The following is a 22,454-nucleotide window of genomic DNA, read 5'->3' on the forward strand; positions in this document are numbered from 1 at the left end:
GCAGGGTGTACATCGGCCTGTCGACGTCTGCATGCGAGTCCGAAAAGCCCGCGGGAAAAAGTCGCACAGAGCAGCGAGGACGATGAGGGATTCTCTTCGCTGACGCTTGTCTCTCACGCTTCTTTTCCATAATTCCCTTTCCCGCGGCGGAGGAGCGTCAGAAACGCAGAGAGGCGTCGCTTCAAAGAATGAGAGCGACAGAAAACGGGGGGCTAGTCTCCGCCTGTGCGGCTTCCAGTTATGTCTTCCGGCAGCTGCATCGGCTCGCTCGTTGCGGCTCGAAAAGTCTCTCGCATCCCACGAAGTTTTTCGCCTAGGAAAGGAGCGCTCTGGCGAGAAAAACGCTGGAGAGGTCGCCACGGCGGAGTCTACGTGTGTATGCTTCCCGATGCTCGCCAGACCGGCTGTCTCGAATTGTCCGCCTTCATTGCTGCGTAGTAGATCGCAGATGCCGTGTCTGGCGCGCAGCAGCATCGAACTCCTTGAGGGAGAAGTCCGCGAAAAAAAGGCGCTTCGAATCCCTCGACGCGATTTCGTCGTTTTTTCCACTGGGCACATACTTGTAAACGCGTCGGCCGCGGCCGTCTGTAGAGCCAGAGGCCGGCAGGCTGCCGCGTTCAGCGTAGATCCCCAGTCGCGCAGAGAACCTGTAAATCGAGTTGTTGCGGCGTGTGCGTGAGTAACGGCATGCGGGATGCTTTGTAAATTTGTTACGCGGAAGGAACGACGCGACGGGTTCCCATCAGCCTGTCGAGACTCGCTCGTGTGAAACGTCTGTAGGGGACGTGCGACGGTGCCGCGATGGCCGCTGTGCATCTGTCGCGCCGCCGTTCGTTTCCACGCGAATTACACGCGCGAGAGTTTTTGATGCATCTAAATGAGCGGCAACACGACGCATGTGCTCACAGCTGCAGTCTGCCACGCAATGACGCGCTTTCCACGCGGACCGCAGGAAGAAGCGGCCAGTGGAACTTCCCGCGAGGCGTAAGTCGCGCGCACACCGGCCGAAACTCTAGCGACATTCTCTTCGCCAGCGACGGCTGTTTTCTAGAGCATGCTTTAATTCACAGAAGGCATTTAACATGCACGGTTTCAAGTTAAGTTGGGAGCCGCCTGTGTGAGACACGGGCATGAGCTCGATGGTCCAAGTCTGCTTTGAGACAGTCACACGTTTTTCTTCTGCGCCAGTGCCGCCGCTTACTCTTGTTCTGTACGCTTCCTGTACAAGGCTCGAAAACCGTGCTTTTCTACGTGGCTTCGAACCGAGAGACCAGCTGCTGCCGCGACGCTGGAAACACGAGATCTTCATCCTTGAGTCTGAGACTCCGTGCATGCACTCCTACGGACTGACGAAGGTGTCGCGATCGAAGGAGGCTCGCAGCTTCCGGTGTTTTATGCAGAGATTTGCACACGCAGATAATTCTCTAGACAGATACGCACACGACGATGTCTATGTCTGCTCGCGTGTCGAAGTGTCGCTCGCCCTTCTCCCCCGCCACCCCCTACCTCCCCCTTGAGGAGATTCGTTCTGTGACGCTAAGAAAGCAGCAAGTTATGCGTTTGTGCATTGGCTGTCGCCCTCCATAGCCGCATACTGGCACACACGTTCCGAGGCCACAATAATGGCCTGCACGCAAGGAGTCCTCTCTGAGTACAAGCCTCAATGACAGCGACAGACGTCGCGGGCACGGCTGCTTGTGCGTACATGCCAACTAGAGAATGTCTCGCCTTTCGAGAAAACCACAGAGGTAGCGCGAAAGTCTCGAATATATCGTTTTGAACCTATGCCGCCGGAATACTCGAGTGCGTGAGCTCGTTTTAAAGCGTTGCTCAAAAAGCTGTTGAAGACGTGCTGCGGCGGATACTCGCTCCTGCGCATGATCGGCTGAGCCTTTCAAGCGTGCGTCCAACGCATTCCGCTAGTGCGAGTCTTCTTTTTTTCCACGGAGTCACAGCCTTTCTGCCGTGTTGCTTCGGCCAGTAGAGACTGAGACAATGGCGGAAGGCCACGCTGTCATATTGCTATGAACGCTGAATCGGTCTTTCACGTAAGATGCACTTCAGAGGAGCTCCGCAAGCACGCAAGCGAGGAAGCTGTGCGCTGCAGGGCTTGATAGAGAAGCATGCTGCGACTGTAGAGTCTTCGAGGGCCCTCTGAGAAGGTGCAGAGAGGCGAGTAAGATAGTTTAAAGTGCGATGAAGCTACCTGTTGGCCTCGCGCCTTGGACCACTTCGGTGTCTAGGGAGTTCCCCGTGCGCTGACGAGAGACACTCGGCATCCCCGTTTGAGCTCACAGCACGAATGTTCTCCATTCAATCTTCGACGAGTCAGGATTGTTCTGTTCTCGCGAGATCCCAGCGGATGAGATCGCTGCGCCGCCCTCTTGCTGCATGCCACGGCGGCTGGAGGAGAATGCGCTCGCGTTTTTCGCGCATCGTCTGATGCATGCACATGCGCACGGAGAAACGGCATTCTCTGCGACGTTCTGTCATGGCTGCGGTTCGGTGACCTGAGCAGCTCCGTTTTTCTCTCTCGGTGAAAGGCCAGGACGAGCACTGAATGCGTATCAGCGCTCACTATTTGGCAAGGTAAAAGGAAGCAGCGGGCGTGTCTTGTGTTGCAGGCGCGTGCCCCTGTTTGCTCACAGTGTCAAGCCCTCACGTCGTCTTCTTCAACTACGTTTCGCTTTTTCCGGCCCTTTCACTGCTGTTCTTCCGGCCGCTTCGGTGACACGTCTCCTCTGTTTAGGTCAAGGCGTTTTTTCACCTGGGAAACCCTTTGGTTTCCGTCCACCCGCTTCCTCGGAGGTCTCCCTGGTGTCCTTACTACGGGCTGTTGAACTCCGCCGTACCACTTTCGCGTTCGTTGCTTTGTTTCGCATTTCTATTTTTCGTTATCCTCATCCCCTTCTTTGTTCTTTCGTCTCTCTTCGTCTTTCCTGCTTTTGGCATCTCCTTACAGCGTGACCCGGTGGTGTGGCGACTGTATGTCCGAAGGCGCACCTTGGATTTCAGTCTTCCCCTGTACGCGAAACGTATTCCGAAACGTATTCAGAGCTCGCGTCTCTTCTCTTTTCTTCTTTGACGTGTTCGCCACTCGGGACACCTCGCATTTCGTTGGTTCGGAAGCCGCGTATTTCCCCGCTCTGGGCGCAAAAACAATCTTTGCAGGCAGGTGTACGTACACCTGTACATCCATCCCGCTGCATCTCTGCCAGAGGCGCAGCTCGCGTCTCCCAGCATTCCCTCCTTCGCAAAAGTAGTTTTTACTGTACCACTCTGTCTTTTTCGTATTGCAGCATCTCCCTCGCGTTGCGCGTCCTCCGAAACGCGATCGTCAGGCCTGCCCAGCTTTCCGCGTCTCTTGTCCTTCCCTCTCTGGTTTCAACTACTTAACGGATACATACTCTGCCGAAGAGGCAAATAGAGGTGCCGGCCGCTTGACAGGATCGTCCGTTTTATTGTTTTCGCTGCTTGAAGCAGCGTTGCCTGGAGGATCCTCGCTCGTCTTCCCGTGAAGCTTCTTTCTCTTCCCCTCTCCGGCCTTCTGTGCATCGTCTCTCCCGTGTTCTGCCGCGCCGTCCTCTGAGCTGGGGCCTACATTCGCCTTCCCCCGCGCTATCCGTGCCTTGGCGTCGCCACCTCGCGTCGTGTGCTCTTCTCGCGAGTACCCTTCGTTCCTCTGTGTCGCAGAACTCCAAAGAAGATGCAAACTCATCGGCAGCCGGGCTCACTGATGCCCGGGGCGCGGCGCTTCAACCCTGGTGCCGGCGCGTGCCCGAACGCGCCCTACGTCGGCGGAGTCGGGCGCGGCGCGACCCCCTTCTCGACTCGCGCGGAGACTCCGGGCCTTGCCCCTGGGTCGGGCCGCGGCCGAGGGGGCCCCCCAGGCTTGACCGGTGGCGCGCTCTCATCCTCCGCACGCACTGCAGCAGAGTAAGCCTCGAGAGCGCGCGTCCTCACTTCGATATTGACATATGCACGCAAATATGTATATATATATTTTACCTAGGCGGGTGTCCACTCGCCGGTCGTTTTCGGTGAAGAGCCATTGGTGGGCGGCCAGCGCGGCGTCGGGCGCTGGCTCTGTCGGTTTTCTCCTGTTGGCGCGTTCGCCTCAGGTTCTTTTTTCGGGAAGACCGCGGCGCAAAAGAGCGAGCGGGTCACGCAGGCGCTGCGTCGGTGTGCACGGGATTTTGCTGGATTTTTTTCCCAGGCTCTTCGGTCGGCCGCCCCCGGGGTACATCCCTGGACGCGGGCGTGGGGCGACGGGCTTCGCTGGCGGCGTTAGTCGAGACGACAACGCAGCAGACAATCCGCACGCAGACAAGAGCGATTTGTCGGATGCCAACTTTGATCCCTTCACGGGTTACGCGGAGGCCCTCTTTAACGATGCCGAGTGAGCGACAGGCACGTAGACGGTGCGGGCGCTGTCTTCGACGCAAAGAAGGAAGCAAGATTCTGGCACGCGGATGCTTTCTGCTTTTTCCTATGCGCGGGTCGACGACGGGCTCGCGCTCGGGGGGCGGGCGTTCTGCCTACCCGCAGAGGCTGACACGAGAAGCCTGCTACAGTGAGAGACTCCGCTGCTTCGTCAAGCGTCGTGGGTCGCGTGGCTTTTCAGATCTCTGTCTTTACGGCTATAACTGTGCGTTCAGCGTAGTTGTTTCGGTTCGGGCAGAGATTCATCTACGATTTCTTTTGCGAGGCTTGCCAGCACTCGCTGCGCGGCCACGTGTGCGGGCTTGTGTCGACCTTTGACTCGCCTTACCTTTTTTTTGTATCGCGCGCGCAGGTACGATGAAGAAGACAGAGAGGCGGACAGGATTTATGACACCATTGACGTGCGCATGGACGCTCGCAGAAAGTCCCGTAGAGAAATGCGTCTGAAGGAAGAAATCGCGAAGATGCGCGCGGAAAAACCGACGATTCACCAACAGTTCGCGGACGTGAAGCGATCCCTCGCAACTGTCACAAAGGGTACATCGTCCTGGGTATTTTTTTGGGGAGACGACTTCCGAATCACCAATATCTATTTTTACAAAGCAGTTACCGTATCTTCCGTACAATGCAAGCATCAGAAAAGATGGAGATCATAGCTAGGGAATGTATCTTTATTATCACATTAGAAGGAGCTATCGGTGAACGAACCAGAGACTTTGAACTCCTCGGGCTTTCGAGACTGCGAAGGGCGGGGAGATACGCGTCCTCTTTCTCTCTCGGGGGGTCGATTTTTGTCAGTTGATTGCAGGTCGTCGCTGTTTTGCGTGTGAGTGTTTCGGTCGTGGGGTCGATCGCTGTCCTCCCTTTTCTGCGGCCTTCGCCTGTGAACCGTCCGCCGCGACTCATCTCGGACATGGTTAACTCGCGTGTCAGATCTCTATGCAGCCTGAAAGAAAGCTAGAAAGAGTCGCAGGGGGGGGAGGATAAGACGCGTTTTGCACTCGTTGAGGTAGCCGATTCGTGTCTGAAGACGTTCATCTTGGAGCTGCCTCAGTCACGTTTCCGCAGTGTCCTGCGGAAACGTGGGCTCGCGAAGAGCGCGGACGCGGTGCCCGGTGCATGCATCGATCACACGATGCCTCACGCGTTGTTTCGATGTTTCGCGATGTTTTCTATTGCGCAGACTGCAGAGCGGGCTGTGAGAAGCGTGCGGCGCGATGTGCTGTCTCGGTGTGTCTGCAGAGGAGTGGGAGGCGATCCCCTCGGTCGGCGACTACGCGTTGAAACGGAAGCAGAAGAAGCCGCAGATGTTCACGCCGACACCCGACTCGCTTTTGATGCAAAACCGCAACGCGAACTCGTACTCGACGTCGATTGCCTCGGCAGGGTCTGCGACGCCGATCGGCTTCGGCATGCAGACGCCGCTGTTGGGCATGTCGACGCCCCTGGGGCTGCAGACCCCGCTGGGGCTGCAGACCCCGCTGGGTCTCCGGACACCTCTGCTGGGTTCGGGCTCGGGGACTCCGTCCGGGGGCTCGGGGACGCCGTCGTTGAACGACTTGGGCGAGGCGCGCGGGACAGTTCTCTCCGTGAAGCTCGACAAGGTCATGGACAGTCTGTCAGGGCAGACTGTCATCGACCCGAAGGGATACTTGACCGACCTCAACTCGATGCAGATGCAGAGCGACGCGGACGTGGCGGACATCAAGAAGGCGCGCACGCTGCTCAAGTCGGTCACCGCGACGAACCCGCACCACGCGCCGGGCTGGATCGCGGCGGCGCGCCTGGAAGAGCTTGCAGGCAAGCTGCAGGCGGCGCGCGAGCTGATTGCAACGGGCTGTCAGCAGTGTCCCAAGTCCGAGGACGTCTGGCTCGAGGCTGCGCGCCTCGAGAAGCCGAAGAACGCCAAGGCCGTGCTGGCGAAAGCCGTTTCCCTCCTGCCGCACTCGGTGCGTCTCTGGTTCGACGCGTACGCACGCGAGAAGGACGTGGACCAGCGGAAGCGCGTGCTGCGCAAGGCGCTCGAGTTCATCCCCAACTCCGTGCGGCTGTGGAAGGAGGCGGTGAGTCTCGAGGAAGAGAAGAATGCACGCATCATGCTCACGCGCGCCGTGGAGTGTGTCCCTCAGTCCGTCGAGATCTGGCTGGCGCTCGCGCGCCTGAGCAGCTACGAGGAGGCGCAGAAAGTCCTGAACGAGGCGCGCAAGAAGTGCCCAACGAGCCCCGAAATCTGGGTCGCCGCCTGCAAGCTCGAGGAGACGCAGGGCAACCTCAAGATGGTAGATACGATCATCTCGCGCGCAAAGGACAACCTGCTTGCGCGCGGAGTCGCGCAGACCCGCGACGCGTGGCTGCGCCTCGCGGAGGAGGCGGAAGTCTCGGGTTTCCTGGGCACGTGCCAAGCGATTATCAGGACGACCATGAAAATCGGCGTGGAGGGGATGAACGCGAAGCGCATCTGGAAGGAGGACGCGGAGGAGGCGCTCGCGCGTGGCTCGGTTGCCACGGCGCGCGCGCTCTACACCTGTGCGATTGAGCGCCTCAAGACGAAGAAGAGTCTGTGGCTTGCTCTTGCAGACCTGGAGACGAAGCACGGCTCATCTCAAGGGCTTGAGAAGCTGCTGCAGAAGGCGGTTCTCTGCTGCCCGCAAGCGGAAGTCCTCTGGCTGATGCTGGCCAAGCAGCACTGGCTGCAGGGCGACATCCACAGCGCGCGCAAGGTGCTGGCGGAGGCGTTCGTGCACAATGAGAACAACGAGTCGATCTCGCTCGCTGCCGTCAAGCTGGAGCGCGAAAACCAGGAGTTCACGCGAGCGCGGAAGATCCTCAAGCGAACGCGAGCGCACGTCAACACGCAGAGAGTCTGGATTCAGTCGGTGCAGCTCGAGCGGCAGGTCGGCGACTACGATGCCGCGATTGAGCTCTGCAAAGAGGCGCGGAAATACCACCCCGAGTGCGCCAAACTCTGGATGATTGGCGGCCAGCTCCACCGCGAGCACCCGACCAAGAAGGACGACGAAAAAGCCGCAGAAATCTTCCAGAAAGGAACCGTCATCTGCCCCAGAAGCGTCCCCCTCTGGCTGTGCGCCGTCGACTGCCAACGCGACCAGGGTAAGTGGAGCGTCGCCCGCGCGATCCTCGAAAAAGCTAAGCTGCGCAACCCCAAAAACCCAGAGTTGTGGCTGGTCGCCATCCAAATCGAAGTCGAGGCAGGAAACAGGCAAATCGCGCAACACGTCGCCAGCAAGGCCGTGCAGGAGTGCCCCGCCTCGGGGCTTGTCTGGGCAGAGGCGATCTTCCTCGAAGAAAACAACGCGCAGGTGAGTCACTCACAGAAGTGGAGAGGGCCGGGGGGGGGGGGGGGAAGGGAGGGGGTGGCGCCTCCTGGGGAGCGCGGCGGAATTTCCGCCGCGAGCTGCAAGAAGCTCAGTTGTCTCACGACGACGGCGTCCGTAGGGAGTTCTGCGTTTTGCTGCGTTCGTCCGGCGGGTTTTCACGTCTCCCCCTCTCGCCCCTTAGGAAGACGCCTTTTCGTCCTCCTCCTCTTCCTCTAGGGTTCCGGGTTGCGTCTGGGGGCGCGCCGTAGTGCATTCGTGCTGCGTGTGTCTCCGCGGCTCCGTTTCCAGACTCACAAGGCAGTCGACGCGCTGACCAAGTGCGAGAACGACGTGAACCTCGTGCTGGCGGTCGCGCGGCTCTTCTGGCGCGAGGGCAAAATCTCAAAGGCGCGGAAGTGGCTAAACCGAAGCGTGACGCTGGACGCCTCCTTCGGGGACGCTTGGGCGGCCTTCTTGGCCTTCGAACTCGAGAACGGCGGCACGGAAAAAGAGTGTCGCAACATCATCAACAGAGCCTCCGTCGCGCAACCCAACCGAGGTAAGGCCCGCAGGCGTCTCTCTACCTGACTGGGGGCCTGTGCAGAAATTCGCCTTTTTTCGCTTTCGTGCCCGCCGCGCAGAGGCGCGCGACGCAGGCGAGGAGGCGGGTCAGGTCTACGGTCGTGCACTCCCTGCTTTCCTTGCCCCGCGGCTAAATGGTGCTTGCGCGATCTTTCGTCGCCTGAGCGTGGAGAGACAGGCGCGCGAAGTAATTCGATGCACATGTCGATCTGTTTTGTTTTGGGTCATTGCTGAGGCTGGGCGAGGGAGGGACTGGCGGGCACGCGCGTGTGGAGTCTCGGCGACGAGTGGATGACGCGCAAGGCGAACTGGTTTTTTGTCGCGGATTGATTTCCTCTGCAGGCCAGAACTGGAACAAAGTCGTGAAGCACGTGAGCTGCTGGACGTTGTCTTTCCCCGAAGTAAGTGCAGTCGGATTCCGCACAGACTAACAGCAACAAGGCGACCAGCAAAGATAGGAATGTCATGCTGTTTAGGTCTCGAAGAATTGTGTTGACTGGCTGTGCGACAGACACTCAGGGGGGCCCTGGTTGTTTCGTGACCTGTCGATCTTGTCTCCCTTTTCGTTCCTCTCAACGACTGTAGCGAGCGCTCACACAAAGCCAGCCGTGGCACTTCCAGCGAATGCCCTTCCTTCTTATATCGGGTGGCGGTGCCTAGCTCGCGTTCCACGTCTGCTGGCGTGTGCGTGGGTGTGCGCTGGGTTTTTTCTTCCAGAAACTCCGGAAAGTCGTCGAGCGCATGTTCCCAGATGCGATGAAAAACGACAAAATCCCTCCACGTAAGTGTGCAAGGTGGGCATGTCTTCTGTACTCCTCTCTTTGTCGCATTAGGGTTTCCTCTCTCAGCGGTGTCCGCATTCCAATTCCTCTGGCACCTACTCGTGTGCCAAGCTTGCGCCGGGGCGCGGGGGGGGAGGGGGGGAAGGGGTCATGCCTGTGTCTCGTTTTCCGCCTCTGCTCGGACGCGCCCTCGCAGGCGCCGCAGCAAGAGGCCGGTCTGCGCGCGTTCCTTTCTCTTTCTTTTCTCTTTCTCTCTAGATTGCGTGTTTTTGTGCGGGGTCTGCGTGTGGAGGCGCGGCACGCACTATCACGCCGCCGGATTGGATGTCTGTCTTGTGGGCGGTGTGTGTCTGGTGCGCTTTCTCTGATGCGCAGTTATTCGAGATGCGCTCTACGGGAAGCTGGACATCGCAGACGCGACGGAGAGTCCCGCCGCGGCCGCGGCGGCGCAGGCGAAGGAAGGCAAACCCGCGCCGCAGTCCTCCCCGGCTTCTGCCGAAGACGCGCGAGATGCAGCCAGTGCGCAAGGAGTGAGCGACAGCGGAAAAGGAACGGGCGCCGCAGACGAGAAGGACAGTTCCTCCTCGGCGTCGCCTCCCTCAGACGGTGACGCCCTGCTAGGTGTCAAGGTACGTGGAGACAAAGCGATCTGCCACGCTGTGGCTCTCGTGGGGGACTGTCGTTGTTCCTGTTCGCGGCTTTAGTGCATCGGCGGCCTGCTGCCCGCGTGGGGTCTCTTCTTCTCGACGCGCGTTAAGAGTTTAGGGTTGAGGGAGCAGGGGGCATTCAGTCCGTGAAGAGGAGGCGCCAGTCTTTGTGACTGTCGTTTTCTCGCGTCTTTCGAGTCCGCGTCAGCATTTTTTGCCGCGCGCCCGTGTTTACTGTGTGCTGCTCCAGGCGAAGGCCAGGGATGACGCAGCGGCTGAGGGCGAAGGCGCGGCGGGCTCGCTTTCCCACGAGAGAGAAAAGAGAGAGAGAGAAGGAGAGGAAGGCGAGCCCGAGCGGAAGCGAGGAAAATAAGCGGCGCCTGAAACCGCAAAGACCACCCAAGGCGTTCGTCTGTCTGGTTCCGGAAGCGGACGGGCGTCCGCCTTCTCACGGCTCGGCGCTTTGCGGCGTGCGCCTGTCTCTGAAGTGATTATTCGCTTCGACGTTTTCAAGCGGACTGTCGATGTGCATTCCCTTTTGATGGAGCAGGAAGGCGCGGGAGACTTCGAGGTTTTTTCCGGCTCCGCAGCTTGGCATGTCTGTACGAGGCGTCGGGGAGAGGGGCGGGGGGGCGGACGTGGCTGTCGGGCGTTTTCCTCGTCTTCTGCAGAGCTATTCGCAAGGTCTTCTCATCGTAGTTCGTTCCATTCTCAAAGCTCCTGCTCCATTTGCGGGCTGCGTTTGCGGGGTACTTTTCCTCTGTTCTTGTGCGTGTGAAATATCCCTCTCTGCGGCCGTTTGGCTGAAACCAGTCTCGCTCTGCTGTCTCGTCGCAGGTAGACCTTCGGTGCCATTTTCGGCATTCCGTGACCGAGTTTTTTTGCCTCTCTTTTTAAAAGGTAAAATACGTGGGGTCGAGGATCTGGGGGCAGCGCCCCAGCCTCGCGTCTTCCGGCCTTCGTCGTCGTCACCCCCCACGCCGTTCAAAGGCAGCAGACCTGCGGAAGGGCGTGGATTTACCAGATAAAACGGCGCGGCTAGTCTGGGTTCTGGGGTTTCAGCTGTGTAGCGATAGGGCGTTCTGCTCCCTCGTTTCAGATGTATGTTGCGAACTATCGAAGCGCGTGCGAATTTCTATCACACAACGCGCCAGAGTGCTTCCCGCACCAAGCCCGATGCAATGGGGACTAGCTGTGCCTAGCAACAGGAGCAGTGGCGGACACGTGGTCTCTCAAAAGGCGTTTTGTTGAGTTACGCACTGAAGGGCTCCTAGCGTCAAGCAGTCCTCTCTGGACTTTGGCAGAGGAGAATCAAACTAGCGGTACCGGTAGAGCGTAGCGACAGGCCTTACATCGATATCCAGAAAAGAGGCAAGCACGCGCTGCTAGGGAGAGACCCTGTGATTTGACCGAACTGACGGCGTCATCGGCTCGTCGCACCCTTTCAAAGCCGTCAGGGCAAGATCGTCATCCTGCCCTGACGGCGGTAAGGCAATAGAACTCTCTCGTATGCGGGTTGTTCTTGGCTGGCGAGTGCCAAAGACGCTCTCACGTGAGACGGTTTTCTGTTTTTACAATTTAAACAAGAAAAATTGGGGAAAACTGGTTCGCTGGAGTACTGTGAAGCGAGCCAAGGATCTGAACGTCTCTTGGGCAAGCTGAGCTACTACGAGAAAACGCCCATATGCGCTCGTTGTGCGGCACTGCTGCCCTCTCTGTTTCCCCTCAAACTGCCTGCTGCACGTTGTGCCCCCACACACCATCGCACGGGACCCGCTCTGTGGAACCGGAGAGTATTTCCAAATCAAGCGGCCCGCGGGGGCGTCGTGTGTGTTGCTTGCTCTGCTAAATGACAGTTCTGTCGAGCTCTACAGTCACAATTGAGAGCAGGGGAGTCCACTGGGCGCTCCGTACGAACGCGGCCCAGCAGCGGATGCCTAGACTGCCGGCCGGGGCACTGGACGAAGTCTGCACTGTTCAGTTTTGACCAAGCCGTCACACAGTGGATTGCGGCGGGTGCAGTGCGGCGCGCACGTCTCCCCCGACGTGCCGCTCTGCGACAGAGCGTCCACGGCCCGGGAACAACCTCTGCGTGCCATGAGGTTGCCCTCCATACAGGCGTACGCTTCAAAGAACTCACGCGGTTTCCCGTCGCATCTCGGGGGAATCCTGTGGAACGTCGAGAGGCGTTTTGTCATCCTGGGACGGGCCCCGCCGAGCCGTCCACCCTGTCGTATCCGGCTGTGCCGCGGCACGAGCAGAGTGCTGTGCGCCCTGCCTCATAAGCATTTGCGGGGGGAGAAGTTCCAGAAGGTCAGAGCTTCCCAGCTTCAGAGTCGCCATATCGCGCGCACGTCGCGACCTCCTCACGACTGACCGGCTGGAACTGTTTGTCGGCGCAGCACAGAGACGCTAAGCAGACGCGAGCACCGGAAGGTTTTGTGGCACGCCTCACCTGCTGAGGGAGAGCGTGGTGGTGTTGCTGCCTGGTCGTTGCACACTGGAGACAGGACGAGGGAGAACGGAAGCTCGCCTCGCACGTAAACTGTGTTTTCGCGTGATGGAGTATTGCGTGGATTCTCCGTTCCTCGGCGTGTTTCTGTTAGTTGTGCTCTCCCGTCTTGCCTTCGCCGCTTTTTTCCCGTCGCGGGAGGTGATTCCAGCACTCGCCACCTGCGCGCGCGTGCCTGCAGCCTCGCTCCGGCTCCGCCGCGGGACGCTTATCTTTGCCTGCTGAACCGCTGAGCCGTGGCAGTCTATTTCGTGCCGCCCCCCTCCGCGTCAAAGTTCTCCCCTTCCCCTTTCCGCCCGCCGCTCCCCACCTCCCTCCCCTGCATCTGCCGCCCGCCCGCTGCGAGCAACGCAACGGCATGCCGACGAGGCGCACGCAGTGCAGAAGCGGTGTGCTGCACTGCGTCGCGGGAGCCACCCGCCTCTGCGGGAGTTGCACTGGGGAGAACGAGCAGCTTCGTTCGGCCTCTACGCGCGCTGCAGGCTCTAAACCCCGCGCGCTCGCGCAGCAGGGCGCCAGGGCAGTGGCTGCGAGTTGAGCGGCCTCCTCGCTCCCGAAGAGCGCGCTTGAATTCCAGACGGATGGACACAGGAAAAACCCAAGAGGAGGACGCGCCCGCGCCGTCTCCCCCCCTCCTCAGCCAACATTTTGCTTCCGTCTTTGAACGCCGTTTCGCACGAAAGTTGAGCATCTCAGTGGCTCGCGCCCAAGCTTGTGTTTATCTTCACAAAAATCTGCCTAGCGTTCCCTCCGCGCTTCTCTACTCCTCGTCCTCGCTCCTCCCCGCTGGAAAAATGCGCTTCGGACGCCCCTCTAGTCAACTTCTCTTTGCCGGAGCGCTGGCGACTGTGGTCGCTGGTCCCACTGCGCACGGTAGGAGCTTTTTTATTGAGGATCTCTTCTCGAGTCTGCGGGTCGGGGATGCCGTTTCTGAAATTGAGCCGCAACCACAGCTCGGTTCGCAACGCGGCCGCGTCGGGTGGGCACGGGCACGACGTGCGCCAGGGTGTCAGCAGCCCCCGCCGCCGCACGCCTCCCTGAACAAAGGGCGACCCCCGAGGGAACTTGAGAATCTGTGAGCAGCGGAGAGCTTCCTTCGCTTGCTTTTTGTGGCCTTACTGCGACTGGGGACTTCTCCATGGCGCCTGCAGACTGTGATTTCTCTGAGCACGGGGTACCCCTGCAGGTCGAGTAGTACCCCAGCTTCTCGCTGCCGCGCGCGCGTGCGGCGGATTAGAAGCTTTCCGTCGGATCCCAGAAACCCTGTCAAGCAGTTGCCTCTTGCGGTGCCAGAGGGGGCTGCTGAATACGTTTGGGGGGCAGAAAGATCCGAATCCGTTCGAGACGGGCAGCTGCCGGGGGATCCGGCAGTACCCCATCCAGTGCAGCATGCGCGTCCAGTCTACCATCCTGTGATATTTTTTCTGAGTTTCAGGCAGTGAATCCGAGCAGCCCCCAGCCACGCCTGAGGTTGCGGCCGACGGAGCTGGCGCGTTTCAACAGCCACGCCTTTTCAGCGGGTTTTCTCCCGCTGCTCTCGCACAGACGCTTGAAGAGACCAAGCACCAGTTCGCCCCCGAAGTCTTCCAGCAGATCCAACTCGTCCTCCAGCAGGTGAGAGAAGGCTTGCACGCAGGCGACTGGTGATGGAAATCCCATTCCTCAGCAAGCCCCGGAGGGGGGGGGCAGAGGGTGCACGTGGAAAAGTGCCCATGAGGCATTCTGGCGGCGGCCGCTGAGGTTTTCGGGCGCCCGCCTGGGTTGTGCAGCGCAAGTAGGATCGTCTCTGGATCTGCGTGTGTGTGTTGGGGGTCGCAGGTTGAGTCTGAAGACTTGGCGAGCTTCTTGTCGCTGCTGCGTGGCGACGTGTCCGACCCGCTGGGGGCTTTGCTGCGCGACCCGCGCATGGTGAACCAAATGCGCACCGCCGAGCGTGTGTCCAAGATCCTGGAGTCTTTTGCCATGCATGCGAACGTGACAGAGGAGAAGGCGAAGGCTCTGGAGGCGCTGTTGGCCAAGGAAAGCGCCTTGTTGGCAACGGGCCAGCAGTCGCTTGAGAGTTTCGAGCGGAAGCTCGAAGACGCAGAGGAGTTGCTGGAGGAGGAGGTGGTGGTGGCAGACGAAGACTTGTAAGCTGCGTGCGCGGCAGGAACTGGGAACAGATATCGCCACCGGCAAAAGAAACTCGATCCAGCAGCGGGAACTGAGGCACAGAGTCCGCGTTTCCTCGCTGCCCTCGGGTGTAACTGGAGCGGCAGGGGGAGACTTGACTGTAGCGTTTTTTAGAAGCACAGGGATGGTAGGCAACATCGGGGAGAGGCGCGTGAGAGAGAGACGCGAGACGCAGCTAACGCGGACGGAGGAGGGAGTGGTCGAGCGCCTCTGGAAGTGGCGTGTGGAAAGAGTCTGGTGCAAGAAACCGATGCACTTTTTTGGGAGTCTGGGCTAGTAATCGAGTCTTTGCTGTCACCGACTTTCTCATGGCTCCCCTTCCCGAAACCCGAGGTCGAGCCGAGAGCGGCGCGCGGTGAGAAGATACTCAAGAGGGATATGCTTCATCATGTTCAGCCCTTCACAGGTCTCGCTTCCGACGGGTTTTGTATTCCAGAGCTTTCACAAGACGGAGAATATTTGCAGCAGGGAGGCGTGCATGTAACACAGTGGACATATAGCAGTTTAGACGCAGCCGCGTGCGGTTGGTGACGCGCGCCCATTTCTGGAAGGGGAAGTGATTGTCGGGAGAAAAGCAAAATGAAGCATATGACTTCGCCTTCATGGGCGACCACGAGCGGCCGAGTATCTCCTCTCCTTTCTTCTTCCATCCAGACACGTTTTTTTTTGATTGGTGCCTCCACTCAATTAGGAGAGCGGCCCTCGATGCGTAGGGACACCAGTGAACGCCTCTTTTCAAGAGGAGGAGAGGGCGCGAGCTCTCTATGCTCTAAGAGGGCTGTTGTGTGCTTCTCTTCACGCGGGACACAGATCACAGTCAGCCACTATTCCAGGTAGTGGGATGGAGGGTTATATCCCTTATATGTGCATATGCACACGTTTCTCGACGCGGATCCCTCGCTGCATTCGTCTTTCTCCTCGATCTCCCCTCTGTGCCTTGATTCACTGGGCCGTATGAGGAGGAATGCCGGACAAACGGCAGAGGGGGCGTGACTGCACGAGAGAGAACGAGGGCAGCTCGATTTTATATGCCGTCTACTGTCCCGCTGGTAAACACTGGCTCGTCCCATCTGTATATTTCAATCATGCTCAACCTTTAACCTTGGCATGTGTATTTTCTTCACATTTAAGGGCTTTACTGGCTTTTTTGTCGTGCCCTTCAAAGACAAGCCAGGCAGCAATACCAACGCTAACTCGAGAGGCAGTTGCTCGCTTACAGCTTTCCTTCCTGCCTCGAGCCGCTCCGCCCTACTTCGTTCACGTTGTGGCGACCCGTTTCAGAGACGATTCGACTTCCGCATGAGTTACCACGACCAGTTTTACGCCTAACGCGGTGACCTGGATATCAGATTTTATTCGGCTTGTGATATGTTAGAATCCAGCAAACACGGAATTCCTTCACATTCCGAAAGGCGCCGAGGGGAACCAGGGTCGGACGTGTAACCCGGTTTCCCAGCAGGGTCGCCTGATCTCATCCGAGTGAGACACGTAATCTGTTGGATAGGTGGCACCGGTCGCCATCTATCCCGTGCTCGTAATGATTGTTGGGCGACCGGGTTGCTCGCGCGTGCAACTGCTAGATTTCGAGATTGCAGCTTGAGAAGACGGGGAGGTGTGCCCGAATAGATCTGTTCGCGTGCCTCCACGAAACCTAGCTTGAGCATAGTTCTGTTATGTCGCTGTTCTATAAGCGCGGTGCCCTTAGTAGGGTTGTATCTCTCTGAATTCCGTGATTGCTCAGCCTTCGCTTCTGCTCATTGCAGTGGAACAAGGCACAGCTTCTTATATGGAGCCGCTGCGTCGCGAAGGTGTGTGTGTACGCTGGACGGTGTAACCCTTCTTCCTCGAGTTTCCAGCCGGAAAGATATCAGACACCAGGCTCAGTTCAGCAATGACACGTCTCACTGTTGAACTAGTAAATAGTACGGCGGTAAAACGAATGCATGCGCTTATTTCACGTCGCTGGCCACCACTGTAGAAGCCAAAAAACCTGCTGCAGCTGGAACGTTCAACTGGTAGGATCTTTACACTAGCAATTCGTCGCCCTATCCAACGCGCTCGAAGGTCGGGCACTGCGGAGTGTCCGCCAGCTGCTGCCCACTCTGCTGCCAAGAGCGCACACGCATACGACACAACCGAGCTGGCGAACCGATACTCGAAACAGATACGCTTCGAGTGACAGCAACACAGAAGTTTTGTTACAGCACGCAACCGCTGGCTGCGTGTAGGGGCGCCTATGCACCATTGCGGCACGACAAAGCCGCCGCCGACGAAACCGACAACTGCTAGCCTCCGCATCTGTACGTGCTTATTCCTATTGATCCGCACTTCACACCGCGCACGGACCAAAGGTATTTGCCGTCCGCCTCCGCCACCTCTCTCTTCCCCCCTTTCCCTCCTCCCCTCTTCGACATCGTGTGGGAGGGCAAGTCGGTTCTCTCGCACGCGCCCACGAATCTCACGATGCTCGGGTGCAAATCGTGTTCCGCCCGCAGTGCTGGCCCGCCGCAGAAGACGATCGGGGGGCTTTTTCGCCTCTGGAAGGCATCACCTCAACTGCCGCCTTCCCTTCGACCAGTTCTGCAGTCCCCCCCGCCGTCCTCGGGCAGAGGCTTAGGGCAGCGCCCATTCGGTCTCTTCCCTCCTCACTTTTTTACAAGCGGTACGCCGCACGCCCATGCCCTCGGCGCATCACGCACGCCTCTGCCAACACTCCGAGAGGGGCATGGCGTGCCTCAGCCTGCTCACTGCAGCCCGCAGGCGGTGCCCGCGAGGAGTCCCTTTGTGATATGCTCCAGAATTTCATTTGCTTGCTTCCTCATATTGCGCTGAGTCTCCTGCGTCACATAGTTGGGCGAGCACTTTATCGTGGCATGCGCTGCCGTCGTGACCGGATTCTGCGGAATATACACGACGAACCGCTTGAGGTGCTGCAGGCTCTGGAGCACTTCCACTTGCTCCTTCGCAAGAGCGACGTCCCCGGGTGTCGCCTTGTCTCCTCTCTTGCGCGTTCGCGCGGCCTTTTTGTGGCAGAACACGAGCTCGCCTTCCTCTTCGCGGCAATCCGCCCCCCGCCCTCCTCCGCGGCGGCGTCCTCGCGGGCCTCCGCCCCCGCAGCCCCGCTGCTCCAGGGCTCCCTTCGGCGGGACAGGCCGGCGGCATCCGCGCTCTCTGCAGAAAGCTCGATCGGGCGCATCGGGTGCCGCAGCGCCTCCTCGCCCGTCGACGTCAAGCGCAAGTTCAGCGAGGTGCCGAGCGCGCTGTTCGCGCTGACGAGCCAGTCGGTGCCGAGGACGCCGTAGAATAACACCCACCTGAAGGTCTTTCGAGGAGTCTTCTCTGCCTCCTCGTTGGCGCCTGAAGACGCTGCGGACACTGATATGTGCGGACAGCCGTGCGCACCGGAGGGACAAGGCGAGACGGCGGCTGCTGCTGCGCCCGAGGTGCTGCCTGGTGGCTTCCCAGCAAAAAACGCCGAGGATCTGAAACGGGCGGAGGCCTCCAGCGGGAGGACCGGAGGCACGGAGGCGGGGTGGGTGCGGACGCCGCGCAGACGGCACGCGCGCCGGCGGCATTCTCTCCGTGCCACGCACGGCGCAAAGCTATGCTGCGCCGGGGCGAGGCCGGGGTGCCTGCCGGCGAGGGCCTGGCGATGTGTGAGACGACTTGCAAATCGCGATGACGCCCTTCGCCTGCACACGCACGCCGTGTCGAGCTTCCGCAGCCTGGGCAGGGTGCTCTTGCGTTCGCCTTGCCGTCTGTCGCCGTCTCGCTCGCCCGCGCGGTTGAGGCGCCTGCGATCCCGCTCGTAGCGCTGGTGGGCGCAAAAAAAAGAGTGGCGTTCGTCGCAGCCCAGCGAGTCGTGGGTGTGTCTGGCGGCTTCCTCTTCGCCCTCGGCCTTCTCGGCGCACAGGTCGCCGCGTGTTTCCTTGCGCCTGCGCTCATCGGAACCCTGGAACGGCAGCCAACTCTGGCCGTCGCGCTCGTGTTCGACGAGGCACCTGATCAGCTGCGGGTCGTCAGCGTTCAGGATCTCCTTGGCGATCTCGCTCACCGGCAGGCAGCTCATGAAGGACAAAGCTCTTGGCACGGCGCGCATGAACGACTTGGACTTGTACGCGCCCACGTGAGGTGACGCGAGCGTGCAGAAGACGTCGAGAACGACCTTGGGGTCGTTCAGGACATTTTCAAGCAGCTCAAAAACTTCCGGCCGCAGACGCTCACTCGTCCCTGAGAACCCCTCGCACGCGCCAGAGGGGGGGGTCTGCCACGCGAGCGAGACGCGCGGCCGCGGCGCCTCCGCAGAGCTCGCCGCAGGAAAGGCACTCCCTCCCTCAGCAGCAGGCTGGCAGGCCGTGTCTGGCTGAGACGGATGCCGGCGAAGCACGGAAGGCGCCCGACCACTTGTCGCCGGAGGAGACGCAGCCGACGTGCAGGCGTGTTTGCGTGAACCCGACACAAACTGCCGACGGAAGGGCAGGCAGGCCAGTGCGCGCTTTTTGTGCCTTGTGTCCTCGCCGGCGGTTCCCGAGAACGAGCCACAATGCTGGGCGGTGCGAGGTGTGCAGCCCCGTTCTTCTTCCCCGGCTTCACACCCCGCTTCGTCGCATGTCGCGGGGCGACCCGCGGGACTCTGCTGCGGTGCGTCTCCCACGGGTCCGCGCCACGTCCCTTCCCGGGTCGAGCGACCGGGTCTCGCGCCTCCAGGGCCGGAGGCTGCGCCCGTCGGGGCACGGACACTCGCTGGGCGGGCGTGCCGTTCGCGTGAGGCTCCAGGTCGCATGGAGGGGAAGAGAGGAAGGTCTTTGAGTTTTTTGTCGAGAAGAAAGCGCCAAATGAGTCCGCCCATGGAGTGCCCGACGCCGGTCACGTGGACTGTGTCGAAGAAGGGGAGCAGAGTTGCAAGTTCGTTGGTGAGCGCGGGCACGAGTGCCTCCATGCAGGCGCCGATGCTCTGGAAGGTCTCGCGGCGATACGTGAAGGCCCAAGTGAGCACCATGGGCTGCTCGGCGCGGCGCGTCTGCAGGTCGCTCTCGGGGAACTTCTCCAGCAGCGCCGCGATCAGATTTCCCCAGTTCTCCGTCACGTCGGAGTCAACCCCCGGCGGCGCGAGCCCGTGGAGAAAGACAAACACGTAGAGTGTCCGCGCGAGCGACCGCGAGAGCGCCCCCCCGCGCGCCGCCGCCTGCGTCGCCTGCAGCGCGCTTCGCACTGGAGGCGAGCAAGAGGGCGACGACGGGAACGGCGACGAGGGCGAGGACGAAGACCGATGGAGAAACGGGCCTTCGCAGCCGCACGACGGACAGCTGGGCGCTGTCGAGATGCTGCTCACCGCCTCGGCAGCGGAAAATGAAGAGAGGACGGGCGAGGCAGGACACGACACCGCCAGGAGGAAACGTGTGAAACTCTCGGGCGGGTCGCACTCGGAGGAGGGGAAGGCCCCGGGGCCCTGTTGCCCAGCAACGCCTCCGCCCGCATCTCCCCGTGGCTCATCTGCGCCCTCAAAGCTCGCCTTGTCTGCGCCCCCCGTCGCCGTCAGAGGCCCCTCGGTGTCGCGCGGCCTCTCGGCGGCCTCCGCGCCTTCTTGGAGATCGACCCGCCCGCTGTCTGCCGCAGGCTGGCTCGCCCATAACGCTGTCTCCTCCGCCTCTGGGTCCTCGCGCTTTTTCGCGTCGCCTCCCTCCTGCAGCGGCGCGGTTTCGCGCATCCCCCCCGCGCCCTTGGTCGGCGGTCCGCTGCCTCCGGCAGCCTCTTCTGGCTGGCCGCCTTCGAGAGCCTCTTCGTCCTCCTCGCCGACCGTCCGGAGCAGGCTGGCGGCCTTCTGGCGCGCGGCGCCGCGGGCCTTGCTGCCGGCTTCGGCGTCCTGCAGCGAGAGCAGGAAGAGCGCACGGGACTCGGCGACCCACTGGAAGATGGAAGTCGCCGCGAGGCGGTGCGTGCGGCTGTCATACCAGGTCACCCAGCCCTTCTTGCGGCTCAGACTCGTCCCGAAGACCGCCTTGCTCACGTGCAGAGGAATGCAGATGTCGTCCGCCGTCGCGCGACCCGCCCAGAAGCTCTGCGAATAAATCTTGTACGCCACGCCCTTCTCGACGCTCCGCTTCACTGGACGCCACGCGCCGCCAGAGTCAGCCTCCAGAGCGCCCGCAGGCACACACGCAGAGTGCGGCGCCTGCTGCGAGCAGAAAATATGCGGCGAGTTGGGTGGAGATGCGTGGGAAGACGAATACGGATAGGCGTGGGGAGAAGCGTGGGGAGAGGCGCGGAGTGAGGCGCGGGGTAAGGCGGGGCGAGAGGCAGGCGTCTGGTCGGCGAGGCCGCAGCGGGAGGGCGGCAGAGGCGAGGACGGAGAGAGGTGGGGCGAGGGGGGGTCGCTCGGAAGCAGCGGGGAGGGCGCAAGCGACGGAGGCGTAGAACGGGCAGGCAGACGAGAGAGCGGAAGCGAGGCGAAAAGACCTAGGCCGTTGGTACCCTGCAGGCTGCTGCGCCGCGGGCACCGACCCTCCGCGGCCCCGTGCGTCGGACCTCGCGCGGCGCTGGAAGACACGAGACGGCTTTTGGGCCGCCTGCTGCGCCCTCGCGGGCGGCGAGAAAACAGAACGTCTGCCACAGTCTTCTTCATCGGACTCGCGCTCCCCGAGGGAAAGGGGAACTGCGCCGCGGCGCACGCATGCGTGTCGAGAAGCGCGTCCCGAGAAAAAAGCGATACCCGACGAAAAAGAGCTCGCGCTGGCTCGCTCTGTGCGATGCCTCACGGATGACTCAGACGTGCGGGGCAGGGGGGGGCCCAGGGGGTCTTCACAGCGTATGCAGCACTTCGCCTGCTGCGCCGGGGAAGGCGGCGGGATGCGTCGCCAGGCCGGAAGCAGCCACACGCATGGAAGCCGACGAGGGGCCTCGGCTCCGCCGCGGCGGCAAAATGCGGCGTGGCACAGACGACGCGCGGCGTCTCGAGAGCGAGACTAGCTTCACCTGCTTTCCTATCGCCCACCTTTCCCTCTCTTCTTTTACTTTCTACTCTAATAATTCCGCTCGCGGAGACCGGTTCCCCTTCACCGATCGCTCTCGATTCGATGCTTCACCTCCACGTGCGTAGGCGCGTCGCAGCATGGCGCCCTCCTGCCCTCGTCGTGTCATTTCCGCTCTGCTTTCAAGAGTTCGTCGCTTCACGTTTCTTTTTCCGGCCTCCACTGAGAGGCCGCCTCCCGCGCACGCGCTTCAGTCGTAAATGTCTCGCCTGTCCCTCTCCTTTCGTCTGGGCGCGACCGCTTCCTCGGCTGCGGCCCTCTCCGCCGCTCCTCCGCATGTTTCTCCCCAGGAATCTCTCTCTCCTCTGCCTGCTTCGGCGATCCTTCACCTGTCCTCTGCTCTCCCTTCCTCTTTTTCTCTCTTTCTCTCTCTCTCTTTACTTCCCTGCTCCTGCGTTTGGGGTCCTGTCCGCGGTTGACGCTCGAGCTTGGCGCCGCGGAGGGCTTGTAGGCTCGTCCTCTCCTTCAACTCCACTTTTTCTCGCTGGGAATCCTTTTTTCTCATTCTGCAGAGTCATTTTTTGTTGCGCCTCGTCGCGACGTGCGAGAGACTGAGGTGCGTCACGTCGCACACGTCGTCAACGGCGGGCGCGCGCGGTCAACTTTCCTGTTGCTCTCCCGCTGATGCCCTTTCGCAGCAAGAAAGCGATCTGCGTCAAAACGACAACCCTAAACCCAGGGCCGAGAAGAGACACCCTCGCGAGCCAGGGTTCCGCGGGGACGCTTACGCGCAACTGGGGCTGCGAGCTCAGACATGAGCGGAGGTCTTTCGCGCCTTGCCTGGAGCGCGCGGAAGGGGGGCGGAAAAGACGGGGAGAAGAATCGCGGGGAGACCTCCGAATCAGGTTCCCTGACAGCGGACGCAAAAATGGTCGATTCATGCAGTTTTCTGGCTGAAACAGCAGGTCCCTTCCGCGCTTTCAGCGATGCGTGAGTCGCCAACTCACCATTTCGCGCAGCTGGCTGTACGG

The 22,454-nt window shown here is 60.7% G+C and overlaps 3 protein-coding genes across 3 annotated transcripts; 2 read left to right on the forward strand and 1 right to left on the reverse strand.

Annotated features, from left to right (window-relative positions):
* Window positions 1-3,706: 3,706 nt before the first annotated feature.
* Window positions 3,707-10,144, forward strand: BESB_051450 (putative U5 snRNP-associated subunit; the record flags this gene model as incomplete). Its single annotated transcript, XM_029363580.1, has 9 exons — window positions 3,707-3,936; window positions 4,217-4,399; window positions 4,796-4,980; window positions 5,686-7,763; window positions 8,070-8,319; window positions 8,685-8,743; window positions 9,060-9,123; window positions 9,500-9,753; window positions 10,022-10,144. The coding sequence occupies 9 exons, from the start codon at window positions 3,707-3,709 to the stop codon at window positions 10,142-10,144; spliced, it is 3,426 nt and encodes a 1,141-aa protein (XP_029219503.1).
* A 2,933-nt stretch (window positions 10,145-13,077) lies between these two features.
* BESB_051460 (uncharacterized protein) lies at window positions 13,078-14,416 on the forward strand (the record flags this gene model as incomplete). The annotated part of the gene is made up of 3 exons (XM_029363581.1): window positions 13,078-13,156; window positions 13,719-13,897; window positions 14,102-14,416. 3 exons carry the CDS (start codon window positions 13,078-13,080, stop codon window positions 14,414-14,416), a joined length of 573 nt encoding a protein of 190 aa, XP_029219504.1.
* A 2,902-nt stretch (window positions 14,417-17,318) lies between these two features.
* On the reverse strand, window positions 17,319-21,077 carry BESB_051470 (uncharacterized protein; the record flags this gene model as incomplete). Its single annotated transcript, XM_029363582.1, has 1 exon — window positions 17,319-21,077. The coding sequence occupies one exon, from the start codon at window positions 21,075-21,077 to the stop codon at window positions 17,319-17,321; it is 3,759 nt and encodes a 1,252-aa protein (XP_029219505.1).
* Between the last annotated feature and the right edge of the window lie 1,377 nt (window positions 21,078-22,454).

This window comes from Besnoitia besnoiti, chromosome IV (assembly GCF_002563875.1).
Source record: "Besnoitia besnoiti strain Bb-Ger1 chromosome IV, whole genome shotgun sequence".
In the NCBI taxonomy this organism is placed as follows: domain Eukaryota; phylum Apicomplexa; class Conoidasida; order Eucoccidiorida; family Sarcocystidae; genus Besnoitia; species Besnoitia besnoiti.